General features: G+C 38.1%; 1 protein-coding gene across 3 annotated transcripts in view; it reads left to right on the top strand.

The window, feature by feature from the left end:
- The window catches only part of TAB2 (TGF-beta activated kinase 1 (MAP3K7) binding protein 2), a 62,948-nt gene that overhangs the window by 25,648 nt on the left and 13,077 nt on the right, over positions 1-24,223 (top strand). For 2 of the 3 annotated variants that reach the window (XM_027669828.1, XM_027669837.1), the window contains exons 2-3: positions 16,810-16,999; positions 22,402-23,914. In XM_027669828.1, coding sequence (XP_027525629.1) covers positions 16,898-16,999; positions 22,402-23,914 — 1,615 coding nt within the window. In that variant the 5' untranslated portion in view covers positions 16,810-16,897. Of the gene's footprint in view, positions 1-16,809; positions 17,000-20,257; positions 20,548-22,401; positions 23,915-24,223 lie in introns of those variants that run through there. The other variant, XM_027669820.1, reaches the window with a different exon arrangement.

Genomic DNA, 24,223 nt, shown 5'->3' with positions numbered 1-24,223 from the left:
GAATGCAAGATACGTTCTCTTACTGAAGATTTTGATCTTTTCAGCTTTCTCATGTAGTTTCACCCATCAGCAAGTTTGCAGATGACACTAAGTTGGGGGGAGTGTTGATCTGCTGGAAGGCAGGAGGGCTTTGCAGAGGGACCTGGACAAGCTGGAGAGATGGTCTGATTCTAGTGGGATGAGGTTCAACAAGGCCAAGTGTTGGGTCCTGCACTTTGGCCACAACAACCCCCTGCAGCGCTACAGGCTGGGGACAGAGTGGCTGGAGAGCAGCCAGGCAGAAAGGGAGCTGGGAGTTTGGGTTGACAGGAAGCTGAACATGCACCAGCAGTGTGCCCAGGTGGCCAAGAAGGCCAATGGCATCCTGGAACAGTGTGGCCAACAGGTCCAGGGAAGTGATTCTTCCCCTATACTCAGTGCCGGTGAGGTCACACCTGGAGTACTGTGTCCAGTTCAGGCCCCTCAGTTCAGGAAGGATATTGAGGTGCTGGAGCAGGTCCAGAGAAGAGCAATGAGGCTGGTGAAGGGACTCGAGCACAAGTCCTGTGAGGAGAGGCTGAGGGAGCTGGCTTGTTTAGCCTGGAGAAGAGGAGACTCAGGGGAGACCTCCTCACTCTCTACAACTCCCTGAAAGGAGGTTGTAGCCAGGTGGGCGTTGGTCTCTTCTCCCAGGCAGCTATCAGTAAGACAAGAGGGCATGGTCTTGAGCTGTGCCAGGGGAGGTTTAGGTTAGATATTAGGAAGAAATTTTTTACAGAGAGGGTAATCAGGGCTAATGGACTGCCCAGGGAAGTGGTGGATTCTCCGTCCATGGAGGTTTTTAAGATGAGACTGGATGTGGCACTTAGTGCCATGGTCTAGTAACTATGGCAGTAGTGGGTCAAGAGTTGGACTTGATGGTCTCAGAGGTCCCTTCCAACCCAGCTAATTCTACGATTCTATGATCTCTCAGCACTTAGAGATCAAAGGAGCATGCAAGGTTGACTTACTGCCAGACTGTTAACTTGCAGTGCAGGTCTCGTATCTCATAGTCTTCTCATAGGGGAAGATTCATGTAACAATCTTATCCTCACAGTGTGTGAGAATAGCGATAGTGGACTTCTTGAGTATTCCTCATAAGTGGACTGGAAACAGAAGCTAAAAAAGCCAAAATCAGCTCAAGATGGTTCTGTGCTTTCCTTACTGAGGTAGCTTCTGCTCTGGACCTGTGCTGCAGGAGGCAGCTGACAGATCTAAAAATGTTAATGCTGGAGCTTCATCATTTGCATCTGGAACACTGAGTGGCTCTTGGCCTTGATTTGAAAAGGTTCATAGAGATTTTGGACATATATATTCAGAGAATTTTTTCTACTTTTTCTCCAAAAGAAAGTAGGTTTGAGTGAGTGTTAATTCTGGAATTACTTTGAAGAGTTGAATATCAGAAAACTTTTAGTTGGCTGACTAGCCAGCTTTCATTTGTACTGAAACCAGTAGATTCTGCTAAATATTTTGAAGCAGTGTTTTCTTGGGGGGGGGGGTGTTTATGAAAGGCCTTAAATACTTTGTTTTTGTAAAACTTGATTATTTTGCATTTGTATGTTCAAATAAATGTTAGTCAATTAACAAAGAGCAGAGAAGTTAAGAAGAGTGAGATGAATTACCTGTGGAGTCCTTAATCTGAATGAGCACAATTCTCTCTTTAGCAACTAATTCTTTTCTTTTTTCATGCATAAAGTTTTTACCACAAATCATTCCCTTAGTTTGGTAGTCTGAATTATATCAAAAGTTCTGATTTTGACACATTCAGTAACATTACCATCCTGTACCACTGATTTACGTTATCTGGTTATTTTTAGATTATTTTAATTGATCTGATTGAAATTGTTTGTTCTTGAAATATGAATAAATAAAATGAGGGGCTTTTTGCCTACAGAGCAGGGAACTATGAGTGCTTTCTGAAAGGAGTATGTAGAAAGTAAAGGGAATACTTGGAGTTACTCAAACGTTTTGGATTTCTTGTGGCTTTTTGTGACACATACATTCACTACTTAGTGAATACCAGAGAAAGTGTAATTTGATCGTTGAGCCACGTTTTGTAAATACTAGTTTTGTGGGGACGGCCTGTTCTGTCCATAGGGGGAAAGCTCACTGCCAAAATCTAAAAGCTTTCTCTGTTATTTGGTTCTCTGTTCTTTTGCTCTAGAGGACTGAAATACAGATGCATGTTACTTGTGACACTAAAGCATCTGCATTGGCGTTAGTTGCTGTAGTGTTTGGTTGATAGGACTTCAAACTATTCTTTTGTTAAAATATGGCTAAATAGTTACTTGAGAAAATATTTTTAGAGATGATTTTGCAAAACTTTAACACAGGACCAGTGTAATGTTAAAATCTGATGTGATGCCCGTAGCCTGCTGCTGCTTAGCAACTGTTTGAATACTTTCTCAGATCAGTTATATATGAAATCAAACTATTTCTGTTCTGATGCTTTCTTTAACAGTCCAAAGCTACTTCCAGTTTTTCTGTAAATGGTGTATTTTAAAAGGGATTAGCAAGTCTTCCACACATAATTTAAACTGGGCTAAGGTTGAAAAGACTAGCTGAGAGCTCTTCAAGTGTTAAATTTGCGTTCCTTCCATGTGGATTGTAAATGAGAATAAAGTACCTGTAGCTAGACATACTTTTAAAAGAAACATTCCTAAAGCTTATTTCTTTGGCACCAAATAATACTTTTTTTTCCTCTAGGGAAGAACATTAGGGAAGAAGGCAAGCATTAGCATTCTGTGAAATGGTTTTTCATCTTCAAATTATAGTTCTGAGAATGATCTGAGCTGACACATCTTCTGCCAGCCTCTGTTGCTCCTGTTGGCACAAGTGTTTGATTGCCAGAGTGATGAACAAGGCTAGGAAACTGATATAGGTTACAATTAATCTAGCCCCTTCAAAAAATGGGATTACTAAATAAACTAAGATGTATTCTGAGTAAATAATCTAATTTTTTCATCCAAGTGCTTGCTCAAGGGAGAAAGAGAAGTGCCAGCCCTGGTACTACTGGAGAGAAAAGCAGGATCTTTCCCTTGAGAAAACCTGCACCTCAGACTGTCCTATGTGCCACTTGCCCTAACCATCGTACCATGCCTGGTGTAAATCTACTTAAATTACACATGTGAATGATTTTGATATTAGTGTTTTGTAAGGAAACTTTGATATACCAGGAGTGATAGTTCCACAATATGATCTTAATTGACTGGTTACTTAATGATACTGAGTTAGGAATGCAAGTCAGGCAACTTAAACTTCATTTGCATTTTCATTGAAACGTGGGTGAAAGGATTTGTTTTGTACTAATGAAGGCTTAAACTGTGGATGTGAGTTCAGTGGCTTGAAAAGCAAGAACTTGTGTGGTGAGGACTACACATGACTCCTGGGAGGAAGTTGTGTGGTGTGATGACTACACGTGACAGCTACGAAGAAGTGTAAACCAACTTGTTCCTTCCCCTTCTAGTGCAGTGTACACAGCTGTGGGTTGGTGATGATTAGTTGTGGTGCTTTGTGCAATGGCTTTGCTGTAAACTAATTTGATCACAAATTCCACCCCCAAGCTTCGGACTACACATGTGTGTGGCATATAATGTACATTTTGACATTAAGGTAACCGTTGATACTGTATAGGAGAGAACACTGAAAATGGTAGGCAGTGAAGCTGTTTTGCTCTTAAACCATACAATTTGTAACTTGTAATAGCTTACAGACTAGCTCAAAAGCTATCCTTAGTATCTTTCTGCTTTTCTCTAAGCAGATAATCCCTCTAAAGCCGGTGTACTGCTCAGGAATTTTTCACTTTTCTTTTCAGTGCTTTGAGGCATTCTCAAAGTAGTCTGTGAATCACAGTGAAATGCTACATGAATATGGCTTCAACAAGCTGAACTGGGGGGGGGGGGGGTTGTGCACATTGTACACTGGTGCTGAAAGAGCCCTTACTATAAATTTTTACCAGATGTTAGTATTCTTAAGTACCTGCTTAGCATATGGAGAATTAGAGATTTTGACCCTATGACCTGGAAAAATTCTTGTTGTTTCACAAGTTAGAATTGCTGCTATGTTTTAAAATGAAATCAGCAAAGCGACTGCGCTGATAAGAGTTTTTGGAACATGATACAGTTCAGAAGTGTAGTGTTTTGCCTAGTGCAATACAAAAGAAAGATGATGAATGAGCTGTAGTATGATAAGAAGAGAGAAATTGTCTCTTTGGTTGTGTTCCAGTATGTTAAGATCAGAGTGTGCAGTTCTCTTCCTGGCATTACCGTGGAGTTACTGCATTATGTTAGGCAGGACTTGAGTGATGTGTGTGCAAATGCACGTCATATGGCTTAAATGTGATGATACTAATGTTTTACTCTTCTTAACTTCCCAGTGCTTTATGATTTTTTTCCCTGTAAGAGTAATGTTATTTTATGTGTATTTAAAGCCTTTACTTAGTTAGATCACCATTAATATAGTCTGCTCTGCAGCAGATATATGAACTGTTGAACACTACACACCAGTTTAAGACACAAATTAATAATAATTAATTAAAACCCAGATATATTTAAAGCAGATCCTACTTCTGGAGTTTGGCTGTCACGATATGACTGAACTGACATTAAGTAATTCAGAGTATCACAACTATTAATTTGCCTTTTGTACAATTGTGCTTTTTTGAGGTCTTTTATTCAGTTATTGCAGTGATCTGTCTCTTCGTTTGTAGAATATGATGAACAGTACATAACATGGCTATGAGGGCAAAGACCCAACAGCATTATTCATAGCAATACTGTTGTTCATGGTAGCCCTGTAGCAGGAAATGAGAATTTTAAATACTTCTTTTATTGTCGTTATTCTAATATGCGCGTTGTCAGAAGCTCGGTTTAAGAATTTTGTAATGAGAATTCCTCAAACCTCTCTTGCTTGCCCTGTGAAATGTTATTGTATCTCATTGGCTGAATTAGAAACTTAGTAAAATATGTTTCCCTCCATGGCCTGAGGAGGTTTCGGCACTGGGCCATGACAACTGCATTCAAAAACATTAGCGTTACTGTTGCCCTTGCTGCAGTACTAACAACTCTTAGACCAATAGAATAAATGAAGGATGGAGAAATCTCTTGGCTGGTTGACTCTATTCTGGGAACATTACAAAGAAAACAAGATTCATTTAAGTCTTAGAGCAGAGGTGGTGGTTTCCTCCAAATCAGTTTTCCAGACCTGGAATTTTTTCTCCAGCTTCTGCTTATGGCAGGAGTTAGCCTTATATCTTTTATATTCCTTTAGACCCTTGTAGTTAACCTTACTCTTTCCTCAGTAAGAGGATTGAATTGTCAGCCTTTAGGCAACCTCTTGCCACTCTTATTGGTAACTCGTATGGGCCTATACTAACATCTTTAAATTTGTTTCATCTGCTTGTCTAAACCACAGCTAAAGTTACCTACTTACCTGGTTTAGTCAGAGTGAAGAGACATAAAGGAAACAGGGCAAGGAAATAATAAAAAGACCATACTTGCCAAACGTGAATGTCTTCCAAATAAGAACATGCATGTTTTGATTTGAATTTCAAAGCACTGGATAGAGTGTCAAAAGTGCAAATAGTCCTGAACTTGAAATGTGTGCTTTGTTTCTTTTTGTAGTCATATAAACATTTGAGAACCAGGTTTTGTTTGAGTAGGACTTACAGGTCTTTGCATCCGGTGTCTTTGTTTTCTGACAGTGGACACCCCTGTCTTGCTGGGCCATCTTGCAGTGACCAAGTTGTGCCAAAGTGAGTGGCTGTGTAGACTGGGCTTGCACATCTAAGAATATAGAAATTTAAATTAAAAAGTAAAGAGTGGAGATTGGTTCAATGAAATCAGAGAAATAATTAGAAAAACTTCCTCACAAAACCAGGAAATAACCTGTGTGTTATGTGGGCCTAAGAAAGAGAGACTTATGCGAATGACTTGTGATTTTTTTTTTTCCCATAAATTAATGTTTTCAGTCAAAGCAACAAGAAAGATTCATCATAATTTTTCAATTATTTGGGATGAGGGGGGTTTTTTGGGTGGTTTTTCTTTGGTTTTTTTTTTTTTTGAAAAATCTCATTTTTTATATTCTAGGTGTGCTATAACAACATTTTAGACCAATATTATAAGCAAGCCGTTTCTTTCCTCTAAGGAAAAATGTAATTCAAATACTAGAAAAAAGGACGCAGCATATAATGTGAATAAGAAAACAATCGGCATCTCTTGTTACTGCTGGGATTTTTGTGAATATGTTTTTCTTAATGTAATTGTATGCATACAACTTGCTATACAGCCTGACTTCAGCAACATCATGTAACTGCATGAAAAAATTCTAAAAGCATCACTTAGCTGCACCAAAATCCAGTGCATTAAAAGAGTTAGTTATCTTTGGCTTGGACACCACTGATACAAAATGCTTTAGATCTGAAGGGGCCTGTAAAGATCAGGAACATCTTTCAGAGGGTCAGGTTGCTCAGAGCTCCATCTAACCTGATTACTGCCAGTGAGGGGCACCGACAACTCTGAGCAATCTGTTCCAGTGTCTCACCACCCTCATCACAAGTAGTTTCTTCCTTATGTCCAAGCTAGATATATGCTCTTCTAGTTTAAAATGGCTACCCTATGTCTGTAGCTATGGGCAGTTATTGAGATACTTTGATTCTGGAATGTTCTCCCTAAAATGCTGTCATGTCCCTTGATCTCTCATTAACTTCATTTCTGACTTACAGTTTTAGGATAATGGAACTTTTTTGCATTTCTTAGGGGTACTTGCTTTAGTATCGGTATGAAACACATAAATGAGTCTTTCAAATACCAGTCTAGTCACAAGCAAAACCACTGTAAGATTGGGTTACATAATGGAAGCTCTGAGATTTGTAATGCTGTTGTTGGCTTCCGTATGGAACTGCTGAAGTTCAGCTATTTGCCTGGATACAGAGGCTTTCCAGAGCTCTGTGAACTGAATAACCCAAAATACATATCAGAAATTGAACTACCTGGCAAGCTCTAAAACATGGTACAGCAGGAACAGGGCTTGTCTGTTTGTTCTCATATGAATCTTAAAAAAATATGGTAATACTGTCAGTGGGAACATACTAAAAGTGCACAAAGTTCACTCTCAGACTTTCCACCGCTGTGAAAATGTGACAGCAGGATAATTTTACATTCAGCAATTGTAGGTCACTATAAGTGAAAGCAAAATTGTTACATATCATGCAGGTAAATTAGCTTTTCTTCAGCATTTAGAATTCTTTCATCTTAGAATTAATACAGTAATGAAATTGAAATTTTTTTTCATGGATAAATCTGAGAGTTATTTCAGTTTCAAACCGTGTGGGTTTGAAGTGTCTCTCTGACATAGTCTTCTGAGTCACTGAGAAGGGTTTAGTGTTAACAGTACTCTTAGTTCTGAATTGATGACACTTCTTACTGTTCTCTTTGGAATGAAAGCTAAGGTGTGCAAAGTTAATAGCAGGCTGTGGGTAACTTTAATTTGTGAGATACTTTGTAGCTATGCTGTAATGGAGGGTGAACTCTGCAGTGGTTGCGTGGTAAAGCATAAACACCTTATTTCACAGAATCTGTTGGCTCCTCAGTACGAAACGCAGCAGTTATTCTTTACTGCAGTATTTCAGTGTGGATTTGATTCTCTTTGTGCTTGGTTAAATCCAATTTCAAACTGTTTCCATCTAAGTTTATTTCTCTAAGTCATATTCTTCTTGTCTTATAAAAAGAAATTGTTTATGTATAGTTTTGAATAGAGCTTTACATTGAGAAATCCTGAGGTATTCCTGGTCATGTGATCTTCTAAGAACAAAGAGCAGCATCATGCCCTTCCTATGTGCCACCTCCACGGTGGCCCTTCAGATACTAATCACGTGCATCAGTCTCTTACTGAAAAGTTTGATATCTAGCGTGTGTACTGTCTTGTTTTGAACTGGGAAATCGCTATTAAAAACTACTGCTAAATATCTAGCTTGCTAGAAGTCATTATTCTTATTTCATCACATGTCTGTTGCATTTAGCTGAAGATTTTTAAATGAAACGTGAGCCTAGCAAGCATAAGCTGAATCTTACCTGGTTTCTGTGAAACTACCATGGCACTGGTGACTCTAGGGTTCAGACTGAGAGCTCTGAAGCAGCCAGTCATGCTGGACTGTGGTTTTCAGTGGTGGAGCCAGAAGACTGCAAGCTCTGCAGATCCAGGTCTAATTGGAATGTGATTTCATACTGTTGAAAAGGGCATTTGGAGCCAAGAGGTTTTGAGATAGGCTTCTGTGTACTTAGGCTACAGGGTAGTCCCCTTTGGCCCAGAATCAGCTATTGTAGAGGTTCCTGAAGCTATTGAATGAACTTGTCATTCACATCCATTTTATTGCTGCTGTTAGACAGCAGTTAGGTTACTGGCACATTGCCTGAACATCTACAGCTTTTTGGGGGTAACTTGTTCAAGGAAGACTTTCATCTGAGTTGGACTGGTCAGATATAAAAACTGAAACTTTACAAACTGCTCTGGAGCCAGCTCAGAGCCAACTTTTAGAATTGATTTGTGTGTAGTGATTAAAAGTCATGAAAGCAAGGGGATATCGACAAAGTAACACTTTCAGGTGCTTGTTACTGTACTTGTTACTGTGGTCACAACCAGAATGTACAACAGGCTTTGTATCACAATCTTAACACTTTTTTGACTCCAAACTATGATGGTCTTTGTTGGCTGTGACTCTGACCTTCTTTCTGTTGCAGCTTTTACCAAGCTGTCTCCTACTCGTCGAACTATGAAGTAGTAAGACACTGGAAAGTGTTTGAAACTTTCACAACTAATGATGTTTAGGGAACTAGGTGTGGAGAAGGAAAAGCATAGGTGGGAGAGAGGGATAGGAATAACTTATTAAAATTCCAGTGTGCAGTCTTGTGTAATAGGCCTGGTCATGCTTACAGGTACTATACTGATAACATATTACAATGCAGAAGAGAGATCCTGGATTCATGAATGTTACGTAAAACTCTTGGTGCAGTGTTCAGCAGCAGATGGAAAAGCCAGCAGAGGTATTGGGTATCAATAGTGTTGTCTTATTCCTATGTAAAGCCCTGTTGAGCCCTTCTCCTGAGTACTGAGGACTACAGTCCCCATATTTCAGGAAGCATATATTGGTGTTACAGAAGGTAGTGTGAAGATTTTATTTTAATTTTTTTTTAATCAAGACAACAGCTTTTCAATGAGGCATTTAGAAGACAGACTTATCAATTTGGAGAGGTGAAGGTTGTAGGAGGATTTATGAGTGAAGCTTGCAAATTCATGCACGTAGTGAATGCAGAACTGTTACCAAATCCTGCAACCTTAGAACTGCATAGCACTCAGCACTTACAGGGAAGAAGTTCAGAAAAGTCTGAGGAAGATTTTGGGATGATGATTATTATTATTTGCACAGAGTAATAAAATTCTGGAATTCTTTGCTGCAGGGTATTGGAAGAGCAGAAGGTTAAGAAAAGGAATTTGATGAATATGTCATCAGCAGTTCTGTAAAGAGAATAGACAGGCGACTGCTCTCTGGTTTCCTCAATCACAAGGTTGTACATGCAGAGAGAATGAGAGGGATGTGCTACAAAGAAACTCAGGCTTACATGTTCTTCCTGAATATTGCTTTTTGTTGCCTCTGTTGCAAACAACACTGAGCTAAAATGACCCTTTTTCTGGCTAAGTAGGATATTTATGTTCTTACATTAGTGCACATTGTGTGATCAGAGAATCTGTGAAAGATTATAACATAGAGTTAGATTTAAACTGGTTGTTTTAAAATCACTGCTTCATTTTAGGAAGGCTTTGTATCTTTGTCAGTCATCAATCAAAAACAGACTTTAAAGGAGATAAGTGAGTCGAAGAAAAAAAGTTTAATCATGCTTCTGTGTAGACTATGTCATTGTCATTGTTTTAATTTTTTTTTTCTAAGTTTTTTTAATAAAGGCTGGTCATAGGTTTTCTTGCCTCTTTCTCTGACTGGAATTTTTTTTCTTTTTTTTTTCCTCTTCCTCCAGCTCTCAAAACAGTTGCACTGGAAATAATGCATACTTTTTAAAAACAAAACTTCTTCAAAAAACCTGCATTTGACAGTAGACTCCAGGGAGTTCATAGAAGATTGTCTTTATGGAAGCTTTATGCTGCAGCCAAAGTAGAAGTTTGAGGGTGCAGAAGGAAAAAAAAAAAGGTGGAATATACTTGACAACTTTCTCATTGTTAGTCTGTGGAAGAAACCTAATACCGTGACAGTTGGGGATGTGAAGGTTAATACTTGCTACTTGACCTTCCCATGAATTAATAATGGAATTTTCATTCATTGGGAAGCTGACAAATGGAAGCAAAAATGGAGATGCATAGAAAAGAAGGGAGTAAAACTACTTAAAGGTAGAGAGATTTGCTTATCCGGGTAAAATTAACATGAAGCATATTAAGACTGGAAACTTAACACAGGACGAATTTAGAGTTACTGTGGAGTTCATTAATATAATCTATAAAAATACCCTGACTGGGTTATGTAATGCAATTTTTCATTTCCATATGACATCTTAAGAGTTGCCATGAAACAGGTGCTGCAAGGCACATAAAAAGTGTATGGTTGCTTCTGAGGTGAAGGAAATGTTTCATCTAGATAGATTTTTTTTTTAACATTCTGAGACTTCAAATTTCTGAGTTTCATCAAGTATTGTATTTAAGATACACATGGCATTCAGTAGTCTTGATTTTTATCTTCACATATATTTCCAGTGCAATTTAATAGGTAGAGCCCCAATTTTCAGATTCATGTGGTTATTTGATAACAATTAATTGCACTTTTACTGTATTTATCAGGGAATAAAACTGAAGAAAAATAGCATAGAAAAATAGCATAGAAAAATAGGACTTTCTGCTTGTGACCTTTTAATTTCAACCTGATTAGATTGATTTGGTTTGGTGGAGATGGACAGGGGGACTAGTATGTTCTCCACCAGAAGGCTGTCTGGTGATGTAGAGCTTTTAGCAGTTTTGTGGGAACTGTGTGCACAGGAAAGCATGTGAAAAGTATTGCTATTAAGCAGTTGGGTTTAATAGTTGCCCTGGAGAAGAGTAGAAAGAATTGAAAAGCCTTCTCAGCTGTCTTAGATGTGTTTTTCTTTCCTCACCTCTACTTCATCTCCAGTAAAAATGAATTAAAACCCTTTTTACAAATCTGAAATCTTTCAGATCCAGATTTCTGTTGTTAACATACTGTGGGAGGAATACAGGTCAAATTTCAAACTGTCAACTCTAGCAATAGTTTGAGATGAGCTCAATAACTCTTCTGATAGATTTTTCTCTAAGAAACCATATTCCTAAGGAATTCTCTGTAGTGATCTTATAAACCTCATTTTTAAGGTGCTCATGTAGGAGGTTTGCCAACATATTGCTGAGCTATGGAAAGGTCAGTTATGCTCTGATAGAATCCACAGAATGACATGCAGTAGAAGAAGGTGGCCTTGTTTTTAATAGATACTGTAAGGGAAGAAAAAAAATCCAACACAAATTTGTGTAAAAGCCATTAATAGGATCCCTTAACGTGTACATTAGCATGACTGACCTAGCAAGAATTAAAATAATTTCTGATCAAACAAAACAAAACCCTGGGTTTTTTTATTTTCTCAACGTGAAAAAGAGTACAACCTCAACTAACTAATTTTCCTTGAAAAAGAAATTGTATAACTGCTCATAGTTTCCAAGGAAATACCTGACAGATTAAATCTCTTTAAATGTTTTATATGTGCACACTTTTGCTATGGGACCCATTATAGTACATTGTTATTCAGGCCAGGAGTTTAAAAGACATTATGAAATGTGTTAAATCAAAGTTTATTTCTGGACATTACTCTTTATAATGAATTTGGAGGAAGAAAAAATACCAAATCGTGCTTCAAGGTAGGAATTGCTTCCAGGTATGGTCCCTTAAAATAAATTTTCCATAGGAACAGATTATTTCTTTGAACTGTTGCAGAGTTTACAATTTTCCTCTGACCTTGTTCATCATTAATTATATTGTAGTACTGTTTTGGTTTAATCCAGTTCAGTGATGTGTTTGGGGAGAACTCTGAGTCATGCTTATTTGCAGTTCTGATTTTTTCAGTTTTGGGGTCACACAATGAAATTAGGTTTATATCCTCCTTGTTCCTCCGTGATCTTGTTTGAATTCAGAACAGTGCAGAGTAGAGATCTGGCAAATAGGTAAATGGAGGGTCACTGTTCAGTAGGTTGAAGATGAGATCTGTAACTATCTTTGATGGGCTAATTTTATTAATTTTTTATTTATTTAGGAAATGGATGGTAGTGAGTGAAGTATAACTTGTGGGTTTCATAATATTTTTCTTTAAGCAGAGAAACTGGTGAAGAACTGTTGAAATGGTTCAAATTAGCCATGGAAAAGCTGAGCAATATATTAGAACAATTAAACTCTGCTAGGAATATTTAATAAAGCAGTTTCCGTCATCCAGTTCTCACACTTTATTTTAAAATATGCATTTAAAGCATTAGTGATGTTAGTGTAGGCTTTTATATTCTGTCATTTTACTTCTTAATCTCTTTTGCAGAAAGAATATGGGACTCTGTGGGAGAATGTTCTTGTTTCTATGTTTTTTCCCTTACAAAATTACTCTAAATTTTAAGAAAACAAGTGCGTATTCAGGCTGTCTGATATTCGACTCCATGTAAACTTTCAGAAAAAGTCTATTAGGGGAGAAGACAATTTCATTGTTTCTTGCTGTTTAATTTCTAAATTTTTTTTATAGTGTAGTTTCTCAGAGAGTCATACAATTTTGGTTTTGTTATTCTTGGGTTTTTCTTCTTTGCTGCTTGCAAGTTGTCAGTGACACAGTTAAAACTGTACAGTCCTCCGTGGAGCTAGGAACCCATTTCTTTAAGGAAAGTTGGCCTTACCTGCAGTGGTATCTCTTGATTTTTATTTTTCTCCACTCCATTTACTAGGCACATATAGTGAGAGTTTCTAGTCCCATGTGTAAGAAGAATATGCAGTTATAAGTGAGGAAGGGAAGGTAGGACTAGTAGGTATGGAAATTGGTAAGCAAGAGGTTGGACAGGTGGGTTGCAAGAGAAGAATATGGCATTTATGGTCTGATTTTTCTTTATTTTTTTCCAAGCAGTAGGGATACAAAAATACACTCTTAATTAATATTCCATATTAATATCAGTCATACTTTATTGTTCAAGCCACTTGGTGTAAACTCCTCAATGGAAAGTGAACTGAGGTTGGCCTTCCATTGAATTATTGGAGTGAAACATCAGAATTGAGGTCTGGCTGAAAAAACAGACCATAGCAGCTTTTTGAGTTCTCTTGGCTCAGTGTTTGTATAGGTGCTTGGATAAGATAACAGGAGAAAAGTTGCTAAATATGTAGGGGAAAGTACTACTCAAGAAAGCATGGAGCAAGGAAGGGAGAAGATAAGTTTCCTTCTTTGAGTTAATCAATGGATAGATGCATAGTTTGGGAGAACTGGGAGGGGGGGTGGAACTACTTATTCCTGCTGAAGGAACCTGAGATAAGTGTAGAGGGGTTGGGTGGTTTGGGGTTTTTTGTTAGGATTTGGAGGGTTTTTTCAGTCATCTTTACAATTGCTTGTCTGTTTCTGCTGTCTTTCTGCACCTCTTGGATTCATCAAAAGAGACATGAGAAATCCCTTGGCTGTTAATCTCAACAGGCAGTTTAGCAGCCTCTACTGGGCTTTTATTGCAACTTGTTGCATCTGATTTGCTGTCATTACAGTAGTCTTTTTATGCACAGTGTCTATAATCTGCACCATTAATGCTACAAGGAAATACCCTCTTCTCTCTGCATTCACTCTCTTAAGAAATACTTAAAGCCGGGTTTCTAAAATAAGCTTTTAGATAGATTACTTTTATAGCATTTTAGCCATGTGAGTAAAACACAGATGAGATTAAAACCACAGAAAAGCACAAGCAATTTACTAGATGTAGCTGAAGTAAAAAGGGACTTATAAAGGTTGCATTGATTTGAGTTTGGAGAAGGTGAAGGTGTGCTGGTTACTGAGGCAGTTCTGCATATTTCCAAAAGCTGTTCTCCTGAACTCACAAAGGCTGTTTCCAGAATGGTAGCTGACCATAAATGGGCCTTCAGTCATTACGAGTGTATCATAACTTCAACTGGAATTATTCTATACAGCAGTTATGTTACTACCGGCACAATTGCCTGTGATATTTCTTACAGCATGGACTGAATGTGCAGTTGCAGTAAGAGAAGATTAGTAATGAACAAGAAGCGCAGATAATATTCTAATCTGTTGGCTTCTTTGTGAAGACTTTGTCAAGTATAATTATTTCGTAAGGTCTGGTTTGGCAGAATTTACTCTGAAGAACACTTGCTTTTTAAGTGTTTTGTGAAAAGTCAGTGTGATATTAAGATTTGTATAGAGGAATTTTCTCTGTGTTGAACATGTGCTCTGTCAGAAGAAAGGAGACTTTAAAATTTATTTATTAGCTAGCTATTCGTCCAGCATTATAAATGGCCTAGTATTTGCCATCTGAATCATATTTCACATTGTCATCTTTGAATTTTTTAATAAACAAGAGAGGCAGTTTATTTTGCGACTCATACTCATGGATCCTGAGTAGCCTTTGGGAGATGACACATTGTTTACTTTGGTTTCAATAGTTTTCACAGAATAAAGCTTCAACAGTAGCTCCATCATGTTACGATTTCCAGGCCTTTTAAGTTGTCTGGGGATCGTACCAGTAGTCTTTAAAAGAACACAGCTAATTAATTCTTCCGGTTACTTAGTATTTCTGGCGTAAATGAGCACTAGAATCTCTCTGTTGTCTCTTTTCAACATTATAAAGTCACACTGAAGGGGTTTTTTTGAAATAGCTAGAAGCAGGATGTAAAAGGATCAGTAAATGGTCATTACTACAAGAATAACTTTATATTGTACTGCACTCCAGTGTTTAAAAGTTTTGCTTTGTAATTAAAGTCTGATATTAATGGTTTTAGGAAGAATACTTTCTCTGAGTCACCATTGCTGGATTTTCCTTCTGGTAATTAATTTCTTGAGTAGATTTTTCTCTTTACTTCTATGAAACTGTATTGCCTTTATTTTTATGCCCAAGTCTCTGAATGAAGCCAGAATGTTGCTGCCAGCAGTTTCCCTTACCTCCTGTTGGTACCTTTTTCTTCTACAGTCTATTTACTGGCAGTCTTGGCTGTCGCTCTTGCATCTGTGCCTTTTATTTGCCACTGGTATATATAACTTTCTAACAACATTCTGCATGTCCTGCTGCTGAATCCTGTGTTCTGTGGCTGACGACAGCACTATGTGTTTGTTCCTTTGGCATGCATCTGTCAAAGTAACTTTCAGTTCCTTTAAGCTTTCCTCTAGAGATGGAGACTGAGTCCATTTTGTAGTTTCTTTGCAACATCAATATTTGGGGAAAAAAAACCTTTTAATCTGTCTTTACTATAGTAGAGAGGCCTCATGAGGCCTCGTTACCTTCTACTTCAGACTTCTGTAAGGTTAATAATCTTTTGATGCTCTGCAGTAGGTTGGGGTTTTTTTAAGTGATGATTGGAGAGACCTTCATATTCATATGGTACAAGTGCATTTTTCATGTTATGTAGTCAGTGCAGCCATATTAGTTGCCCATTGTAATTGAAATGGAAAAAACCCTCTCCTTTTTTGTTTTTGTGAATATGTTGGAGTATATTTCTCTCTGAATGAAGATAGTGGAATCAGAGCCTACTGGGTTTATTTTTATCCATAATACTGTAAATGTAATCATACTCCACCATGTTGCCACATTTGATGCACATGTACAAAAATTTCTTAGTAACTTCAGTAAAATTATAGAGTGGATGTTAATTCTAGCTCTTTCTGCACTAACTGACTGCATCCATCTTGGTTCTAAGCCACTGAAACTTAAAAGTACAGTAGTAAAATAAAAATAAGCAGTCTCTCAAGTTTTGCATGCTACCAACACGTAATTGGACTTCAGAAGCGTTAGATGATGCCCCATAAGTAATTTTACATCTCATGAAGATGCAGAAAACTTCCTCTGTAGCACTTCTTTGAATTTTAAGATAATTGTTATAATAGTTGGCAGTTTTGGAGTAATAACTGGAAATTGTGTTTTATTGAGACTCCAGACACTGAAAAATGAGCTAGAATACAAAATATTTTATTGAAATGAAGCACTAGGGTGATGATGGGGTTTAAATACTGTTTTTCAATTTATTCTGTGTGGTTTTTGTGAAAACTCTACATGCATTAATCTCTTTCCATGGAGTTTTTGCTGTAACAGCTGTGAAGGTGCTTTTTTTACCCATCTGATAAAATTTACATAAGGAGTAAGTACAAACTTCTTAGTACTGTACAGGGAACTTGAGATGGAGATTATAGAATTTACTGTTCTGATAGAGTGTATTGTGATATGGATTGCTTTAATGTAGGTTAGAGAAATTGGAAAGAAAAATAAGAGGTCTTAGGAGGATTGAGAGGGGACTAACTATTTAGCAGGAAGTCTTAAGGACTGTTCAGTAGACAAGGGGTGGAAAAATGGCATTTGCTATTGAATTATGGTAAACCAATTTTCTTCTTTTAATGGAATCCTCTGTTTTTGTGTACTTGCTGTGATCTTGTCAGATACAAATTTTAATTAGGGAAGTATTGCAGTACAGTTATCGATAAACTTGTGTTTCATTTTTTTGTGGAGTGCTTTTTTGTTACATCAAAAATGCCTGCTTTCTGTGTCTCAAGGCTTTCCTTTCTCTTCCAGAAAATGCTGGGACAGAAGAGATGAGTACTCCCTTTACTAAGGCCTAAAACTGCCTGTTGAAAAACAATCCTGACCAGGCAATATACGAATGGCCCAAGGAAGCCAGCAAATTGATATTCAGGTTTTACATGACCTGCGACAGAAGTTTCCTGAGGTACCTGAAGGTGTTGTATCCAGATGCATGTTACAGGTCAGTGTTCTGTTAATGACTGTACGAGTAAGCAGCAGTGCTTATTTTAAGCATTCTGTATGGGTGCCTCCTTTGAAAACAGATGTTTTTCTTACTATTTTTCTTTATAAATGAGACAAATACAGCCAATTCCTTTATTTTGCACAGCAAGCAAAGTGTTAAATTGACCTCTCTTTTTCGGTGTCTAATAAAGGGTGGCCCAAGGTAAACCAGCCTATAAATCAGTAATCAGTGTGTGCATGGAGACTATGGTCTCACCAATCAGTATGCTCATGCCTTTTGGCCATCTCAAGAGTCAAAACTAACTGTGGCAAAAGGAGGGATGCAAAGCCAACTTGAGTCCAACAGGGACAATTTAAGGCAATGCTACAAAATGCATTACTTTTTAAATTTTATTTAGGTTTTTATTTGAGGTTTAGGGCAAGTCCAGAAGCAACTTTGCTATCTAGTCTCCATCAGACTTTGAGGTAATTAGTGGGCCCTTGCCTGCATACAGGTTGGCCCCAGTGCTCTCCACTCCCGGTTCCCTTGGTCTGCAGAGCCAGCACTGGTGGCCTTAGGTAACTTCTGCACCGGCAAGTGTGATGTGGGCACACTCAAATTCTCTGTCTGACTCAGGCTCAATCAGGCAGGACTTGATGGTTGTAGCTTAACATCCACCATGTCAGACCTGAGTGGGTGTGATGCACTGGTGTGCTTCTGCCCAGTGCTTCCTAGGGCTTTGGCTGCCAGATGGGATTCATCTGTTTTGCTGTAACTCTGGAGTCCCTGTGGCTAATTAATGGATTTCTATTGGGCTTGAAAGTAACAAAGTGTTTTTCACAGGTGCTGCAGTTAGTGCTAAGACCGTGGACTGATGTTCTCAACGTCTGTGTGCTGTTTTTAATGCTGCCACTATCAGGATACGTGCCCATCTTTTGTATCAACTTCTACTCTATAATATGATGTTAGCTACTTCAGCAGATAAATCAGTATGCCCATCCAAAGCCCAGTAGGGACACCTAAATGCCTAGAGTTAACAAATGCTGATAGACTTACTTAACTATGTTCCTTAAACATGTTTGCTTTGCATTTTCCAGCAATTCAAAGCATCCATACTGATTGAATTTTTTTCATTATCTAAGATACTCAACCTTTGAGTACTCAAGTTAATGAGAGAATTATCTTAATATTCATACTGATAATCTGTAAACAACACTTGATTTGAAAAATGATGGGTCATGGGTTCCCAGAAACTAATAGTCTCTGGACTATGACTAGGACATCTGTGGTTAAGAGTCAACATCCTTTATATCATAATTGTTTGTCTTGCTATTTATATGTATTTTTATTTATGAAATACATATATGTGTGTACTCACAAATGTATATGTACTCACACACATACACCCAAATACAGTGTTCGTACTCTTGGTAATAAACTTGTTAAACTGTGCCAGTTTAACATTCATATTTTCAAGACTTTATCATGACTCTCCATTCTTACTAAGAAGAATCGTTAGACTAAGAAGCTGTGAAAAGTGCAGTCCTTCAAGAGAATTGCTTTTGATTTACAAGAAGACAAAATTTTGCTTGGGACTTGTGAGGTTTCAAGCTTTCCCCAACCCCTTCTTTCTAATTATTTAGCTGAAGAGGAAACTGAACCAGACTATGTTTGTTCTCAAGACTGTACACTGCAAGTTTTATATTAGTGCTTTGTAGGACTTAATACTACAAGTACAGTTTTGTTCTTAAAACATGAGAACTGCTTGTTGAGCAAGGTCAGTGGACTTGACAGGGTGAATGTATCAGTAATCACCTTTTGAATGTAATTCTTGATAAATTTAAAAGCTAATGCTTGCCTTTAGGGAAACTCAGCAGTCTTCATAACATTGAATACAGTGGATTTTTTTTTTTTTAATAAAAAGGGCCTTATAATTGTAAAGAAAAGATACTGTACATCTCATACTTTGACAGATCTATGCAAGGAGGGTTTAGCTTTTGAGGAAGTGTTTTAGGTCAGCTTTCTTAAGAGACTCTTTAAAAAACACTTCCGTGTTTTTATTTAAGGGTTGAGTTCTGTGTGTGCAGTATTGTTACACTAATTTGTTACACTAGAAAGGTACCTGTTTTTGTTAGTTAGCCCAGAGCTAAGACTCACCAACAGAATCCTGTCATCTCGGTGGTTCTTTGAAATTTTGTGAGCTCTGATTTCTCTGACTCAGCTTCTAGCTTTTCTGTTCTGAGTTACTAGGGCTTTTTGGTTTTGTGTTTTGTGGGTTTGTTTTTTGCTTGCTTGCTTGTGTTTGGGTTTGTTTGAGAGGGCTTGTTGTTATAAAAGCTGCCTAACATGACTTCTTTAAACCAACAAATTTTGTACTTGGACTGGCAGGAAAGATTGAAAAGCAGAATTTGAGAGTACTTGGGCACGTGTTTGCAATACTGTTGCAACAGTGTGTAAATCCTGAGTTCTGCTGCCTTGTAGTTAAGCATAGTGAAAGGAATTCCAATAAAGGCAGTAAGTGGTTTAGGTCAAAGACAAGTACTTGAGGACATTATCAGGTATAAGAAATGGTGTATTTGCCTTACCCCCACAATACCTAATGTGCCTGATATGTCAGGGTGAAGTGATTTTTAAGCTAGGAATTATAAGATAGCCTAGGAGAGAATCTGAAAGAGTTTAAGCAGTTAGGCATTTAATAATATTATTGATGAGGCTTTCATAACAAGGAAGGTTTCTTCAGATCACTGTGAATTATGCATGAAAAGCTATACAGATACTTTAGTCCTCCTCCTTGAATTCTTTTTAGCCAAACACAGCTTAATTTTAAACAAAGGTTTGTAGCATTATATGCTTATAATGAAAAAAATTATGGATAAAGACAATATGCAAATGTCTCAAGGTAAATAGGTCACTGTTGAAATGTCGAAGCAATATATAGCATACTAAAAACAGAGAACCACCAAAGATCCAATAGGATGAAGCTTAAACCCTCTTAATTAGGGAGTAAAGTGTCTTGGGCTGACAGCACTGAATGTTCCTAAAAAGTTTTGTATCCCTCTGTTCTTCCCAACAAGCCTCCTGCAATTCAGCTCTTCCATTCTCCTCATTTAAAGGAGTCACTGCAGTGCCTGCGATCTGTGGACATTGTTCCCTGTTGTTCTGGTTTTTGTGTCTGGAGCATTCTGTAATGCCTGCTCCTCAAGTCTACGTCCTCTCCTTGCTTCCTTATTTCCCTCCAACATTCTTATTCTTTCTTTTTTTTTCTTTCTCTTTCAGGGTGCCAACATTTTAAACTCAATTGGGACATGGGCAGAGATAAGATGAGGGGTATTGTTTTGCTGGAATATGCTCAGTTCTGCCATCAACCGGTTCTCTGATCTATAAAGAGCTAGAAGCGGTTGAAACTCTGCCTCTGCCAGCCAGAAGATGCCAGGGGTTCCATGTGCCCCCGTTTCCCCTTTGAGTTCTCCAATTTTCTCATTGACGTCACTGAAATTTTGGAATTGATTGGATGCAGTCTTAAAAAAGAAAAAAAAATTGTCCAAAGAAATGCATTCAAGCTGAATGTAAGGGCCTTGCAAGCTTGGCCTGTTCCTTTTTGGTTTGGTATTTTTGGCCTTTCTGTTGATAATTTTAATTCACTTAAGTTCATGCAAAATCTGCCTTTAAGATCTTTCTAGCTTGTTTTTCTGTGGCATCCTATCTTTTTCTCTTTTCTGGCTCCCTTTTCTCCTTTGCAACAAATACAAGGCTATTGTTCTTATCTTTTCTTACCCACTGTTCTGTCTGTGTGTTTCCTTTCTTCACTACTAACTTCCTTTGATTACTTTGTTCTCTGGTGCTTATTCCAAACTAGAGCCAAAACACATATCATCCATTTCACCCATTTTCATATATAAAAAGACTTTTCTGCAACAATCCTTATATACAGTTGTCTTGTTAGATAGCCTTTAGGGAATCCTGGTATTTTAAGAGGTTTTGTGGGGGATTTTTTTTTTTTTTTTTAAGGAGTTCAGAACTGCATCTGGTCTGTACAAACACATAGTTTTGGGTTTGTGGGTGGAGTTTAACCTTGTCATCCCTCTCCCACTTCTGTTTTCATTTTTTCTGGTTTTTTGGTTGGTTTTTTTTTTGTAAATGTGTAAGGTAGAGATGGTCTTGCTATGTCTGCACAACACTGTCACGCTTCATCTTGGTTGAAGGAAGAGAAATAGGTCTGCTAGTTTAACAAAAGTAACTTGATAGAAAGCATGTAGCATGGATCAATTTGTCTTGCTTGTGTTACTCTTTAACTAACTGATCACCTTACTTCTTGGCATGTGCAGTTTTTTTCCTTGGTCACATGCATTCTTTCTAATAACTGTTTTCTGTGTCGTGGATGAATTTGACACCTCTTTAGTTTTATTAACATTTGGGCCTGAACAGATGCTCTTCTGGCTGAAAGTATTAACCTTTATTTCTTGGGGGGTGAGGGGAGGGAGGTTCTGTAAGAAAAGTGATATAGACAGAGCACAATATTAAGAAATTATGCCACTGACGCATGTTCACTCTTTTCTAAAAATCCTTAGGTAGGAAACTAAACTGGGAAGATCGGAATACAGTATTACTAAACGTGTGGAAAAAGAGAAGAGAGATTAGCAGTTTGCTTCTGAAATGTTCTTAAAAAGCAAATTAGCTAGGTTGTGGTTTCTTTTCTAAGTCATCCTATTACAGGTTTTATGAAGTAACTTTGTACAAATATAAATATTTAGGAGCTGTGCAAGCAGTGGTTTAAAATGAAAATACAAATGTCCCCTGGGTTTTCCATTAATAGTAATCCTGCAGTATTTTTATAAACTGAATTTCTACATTTCTTCTGAAGTCATGTACAATTCCTTGGGCCAGCATGTTTCTTCTCTGCATAAAATTCACTTTCCATTTTCAGCAGCAGGTAATGCATAGCTGGTATTGAAGTATTTGGGAAAACATTTAAAATAAACATATATTTTTATTTTTGTTTTTAAGTTGTTAACCAATAACATGCAGATGCTGTGAATCCACTTCTGCTGTCATTTTCCTCCTCAAACTGGAGATTTGGTCTCTGCTGAAGATTATTCTGAAGTTGAGAAGGAATAGGAAAAGTACTTGTCCAAGGTGTATCATATTGTATAGTGTTAGCTTGTCAAGGTCCAGGATCTCCCTGTCATTGCTTCAGCAGCAATGCTGACCTCTGCCCTTGGTGCCTCTGGCTGTCTCTTTTCTCAGGATAGTAAGCTTCACATGCAAGCCCCTTGTGTGTGCATAGCAGCTATGCTAGCCAGCCACCTAAAGCTTTCTGTCTGATGCTACATTGTTAATTTATCAGTTGTGATTGGGTGTATACGTGTATAACTATGACAATATTTAATCACTAATGTCAAACTTGCATCTGTCTTTTATAGAATAACAATAATTTGGATGCCTGTTGTGCAGTTCTCTCTCAGGAGAGCACAAAGTATCTCTACGGTGAAGGAGACCTAAGTTTTTCGGATGATTCTGGGATTCCTGGACTACGAAATCACATGACATCTCTTAATTTGGATTTGCAGTCACAGAATGTCTATCACCATGGAAGAGAAGGAAGTAGAATGAATGGAAGTAGGACTCTAGCTCACAGTGTTAGTGATGGACACCTTCAAACCAGTCAGTCCAACAATGAACTGTTTCAACAGGAACCACAGACAGCACCTGCGCAGGTTCCACAAGGATTTAATGTCTTTGGGATGGCTAATACAGTTAGTACTTCTAATCCAGGGCAGCATCTTGGATTTCACCTAGGCAGCAAAGGAGTATCTAACTTGTCTCAACAAACGCCCAGATTCAACCCCATCATGGTAACTTTAGCCCCAAACATTCAGCCTGGTCGCAATACCCCTACGTCTTTGCACATACATGGTGTACCTCCTCCTGTACTTAACAGTCCACAGGGAAATTCTATCTATATTAGGCCTTACATCACAGCTCCCAGTGGTACCTCTAGACAGACACAGCAACAACCAGGCTGGGCATCTCAATTTAATCCCACGCACCCTCAGCAAGTCTACCAGCCTTCACAGCCAAGTCCCTGGACTACTATTCCTACATCCAGTACTACGCCACATACCTCATCGCAACACTCAACACAGCCAAACCAGCAAGGCCACCAGACTTCTCATGTCTACATGCCTATCAGTTCTCCTACTACTCCACAAGCACCTATGATTCATTCATCTGGTAGCTCTCAATCTTCTGCTCACAGCCAATACAACATTCAGAATATATCCACAGGACCTCGCAAAAACCAAATTGAAATCAAACTTGAACCACCACAAAGAAATAGTACTTCTAAGTTGCGTTCAACTGGCCCTCGCACCTCCACTGCTCCCTCTTCCCTCAACAGCCAGACGTTAAGTAGAAGTCAACCCACTGTTTACATATCGGCCAGTCCTCCAAATACTGATGAAGTGATCACTCGTGGTCAGCCCAAGGTCTACATTTCAGCAAATGCCACAACAGGAGATGATCAACTTGTGCGGAACCAGCCCACGCTTTTCATATCAACAAATCCTGGAGTATCTACTACTGCTAGGAATATGTCTGGTCAAGTAAGCATGGGTCCTGCATTTATTCATCACCATCCACCCAAGAGTCGAGCAGTGGGCAACAGCACCACTGCAACCTCTCCTCGAGTGGTGGTTACGCAGCCTAACACAAAATATACTTTTAAAATTACAGTTTCTCCAAATAAACCCCCTGCAGTTTCCCCAGGGGTAGTGTCCCCAACTTTTGAACCTACAAACCTTCTAAACCTTCCTGATCACTATGTTGAACCAGAGGGTATCCAGCATCTTACTGACCCTGTTTTAGCACATGTGGATAGGATCAGTGATGCACGGAAATTGAGTATGGGATCTGATGATGCTGCCTACACACAAGGTAATATTCTTAATATAAATCATAGAGATTTTGACCAGGTTGTCCATTTTGTGTGTAGATTACAGAACAGAAAATAGTTAGTAACCTTTGTGGTGTTAATACAGTATTGTCAACTTTAGCATTCATGAGTATTTCTAAATAAATAAAAGTGCTTCATAAGCAAATCACAGATTTCTTTTTATGGTAAAGACATGTAACTGAATACTTGGAGATAATTCTTCTATTTGTCTTAAGTAGATATGTTATCTGTTTAACGAAGTGGAGTCATAACATCTTCATTTTTACGTTGTTCTGAAAGAAACATCTACT

Source organism: Corapipo altera, unplaced genomic scaffold (genome assembly GCF_003945725.1).
Source record: "Corapipo altera isolate COAL_440 unplaced genomic scaffold, ASM394572v1 2b, whole genome shotgun sequence".
Taxonomy (NCBI): Eukaryota; Metazoa; Chordata; class Aves; order Passeriformes; family Pipridae; genus Corapipo; species Corapipo altera.
This window is presented reverse-complemented; position numbering and strand designations above follow the sequence as displayed.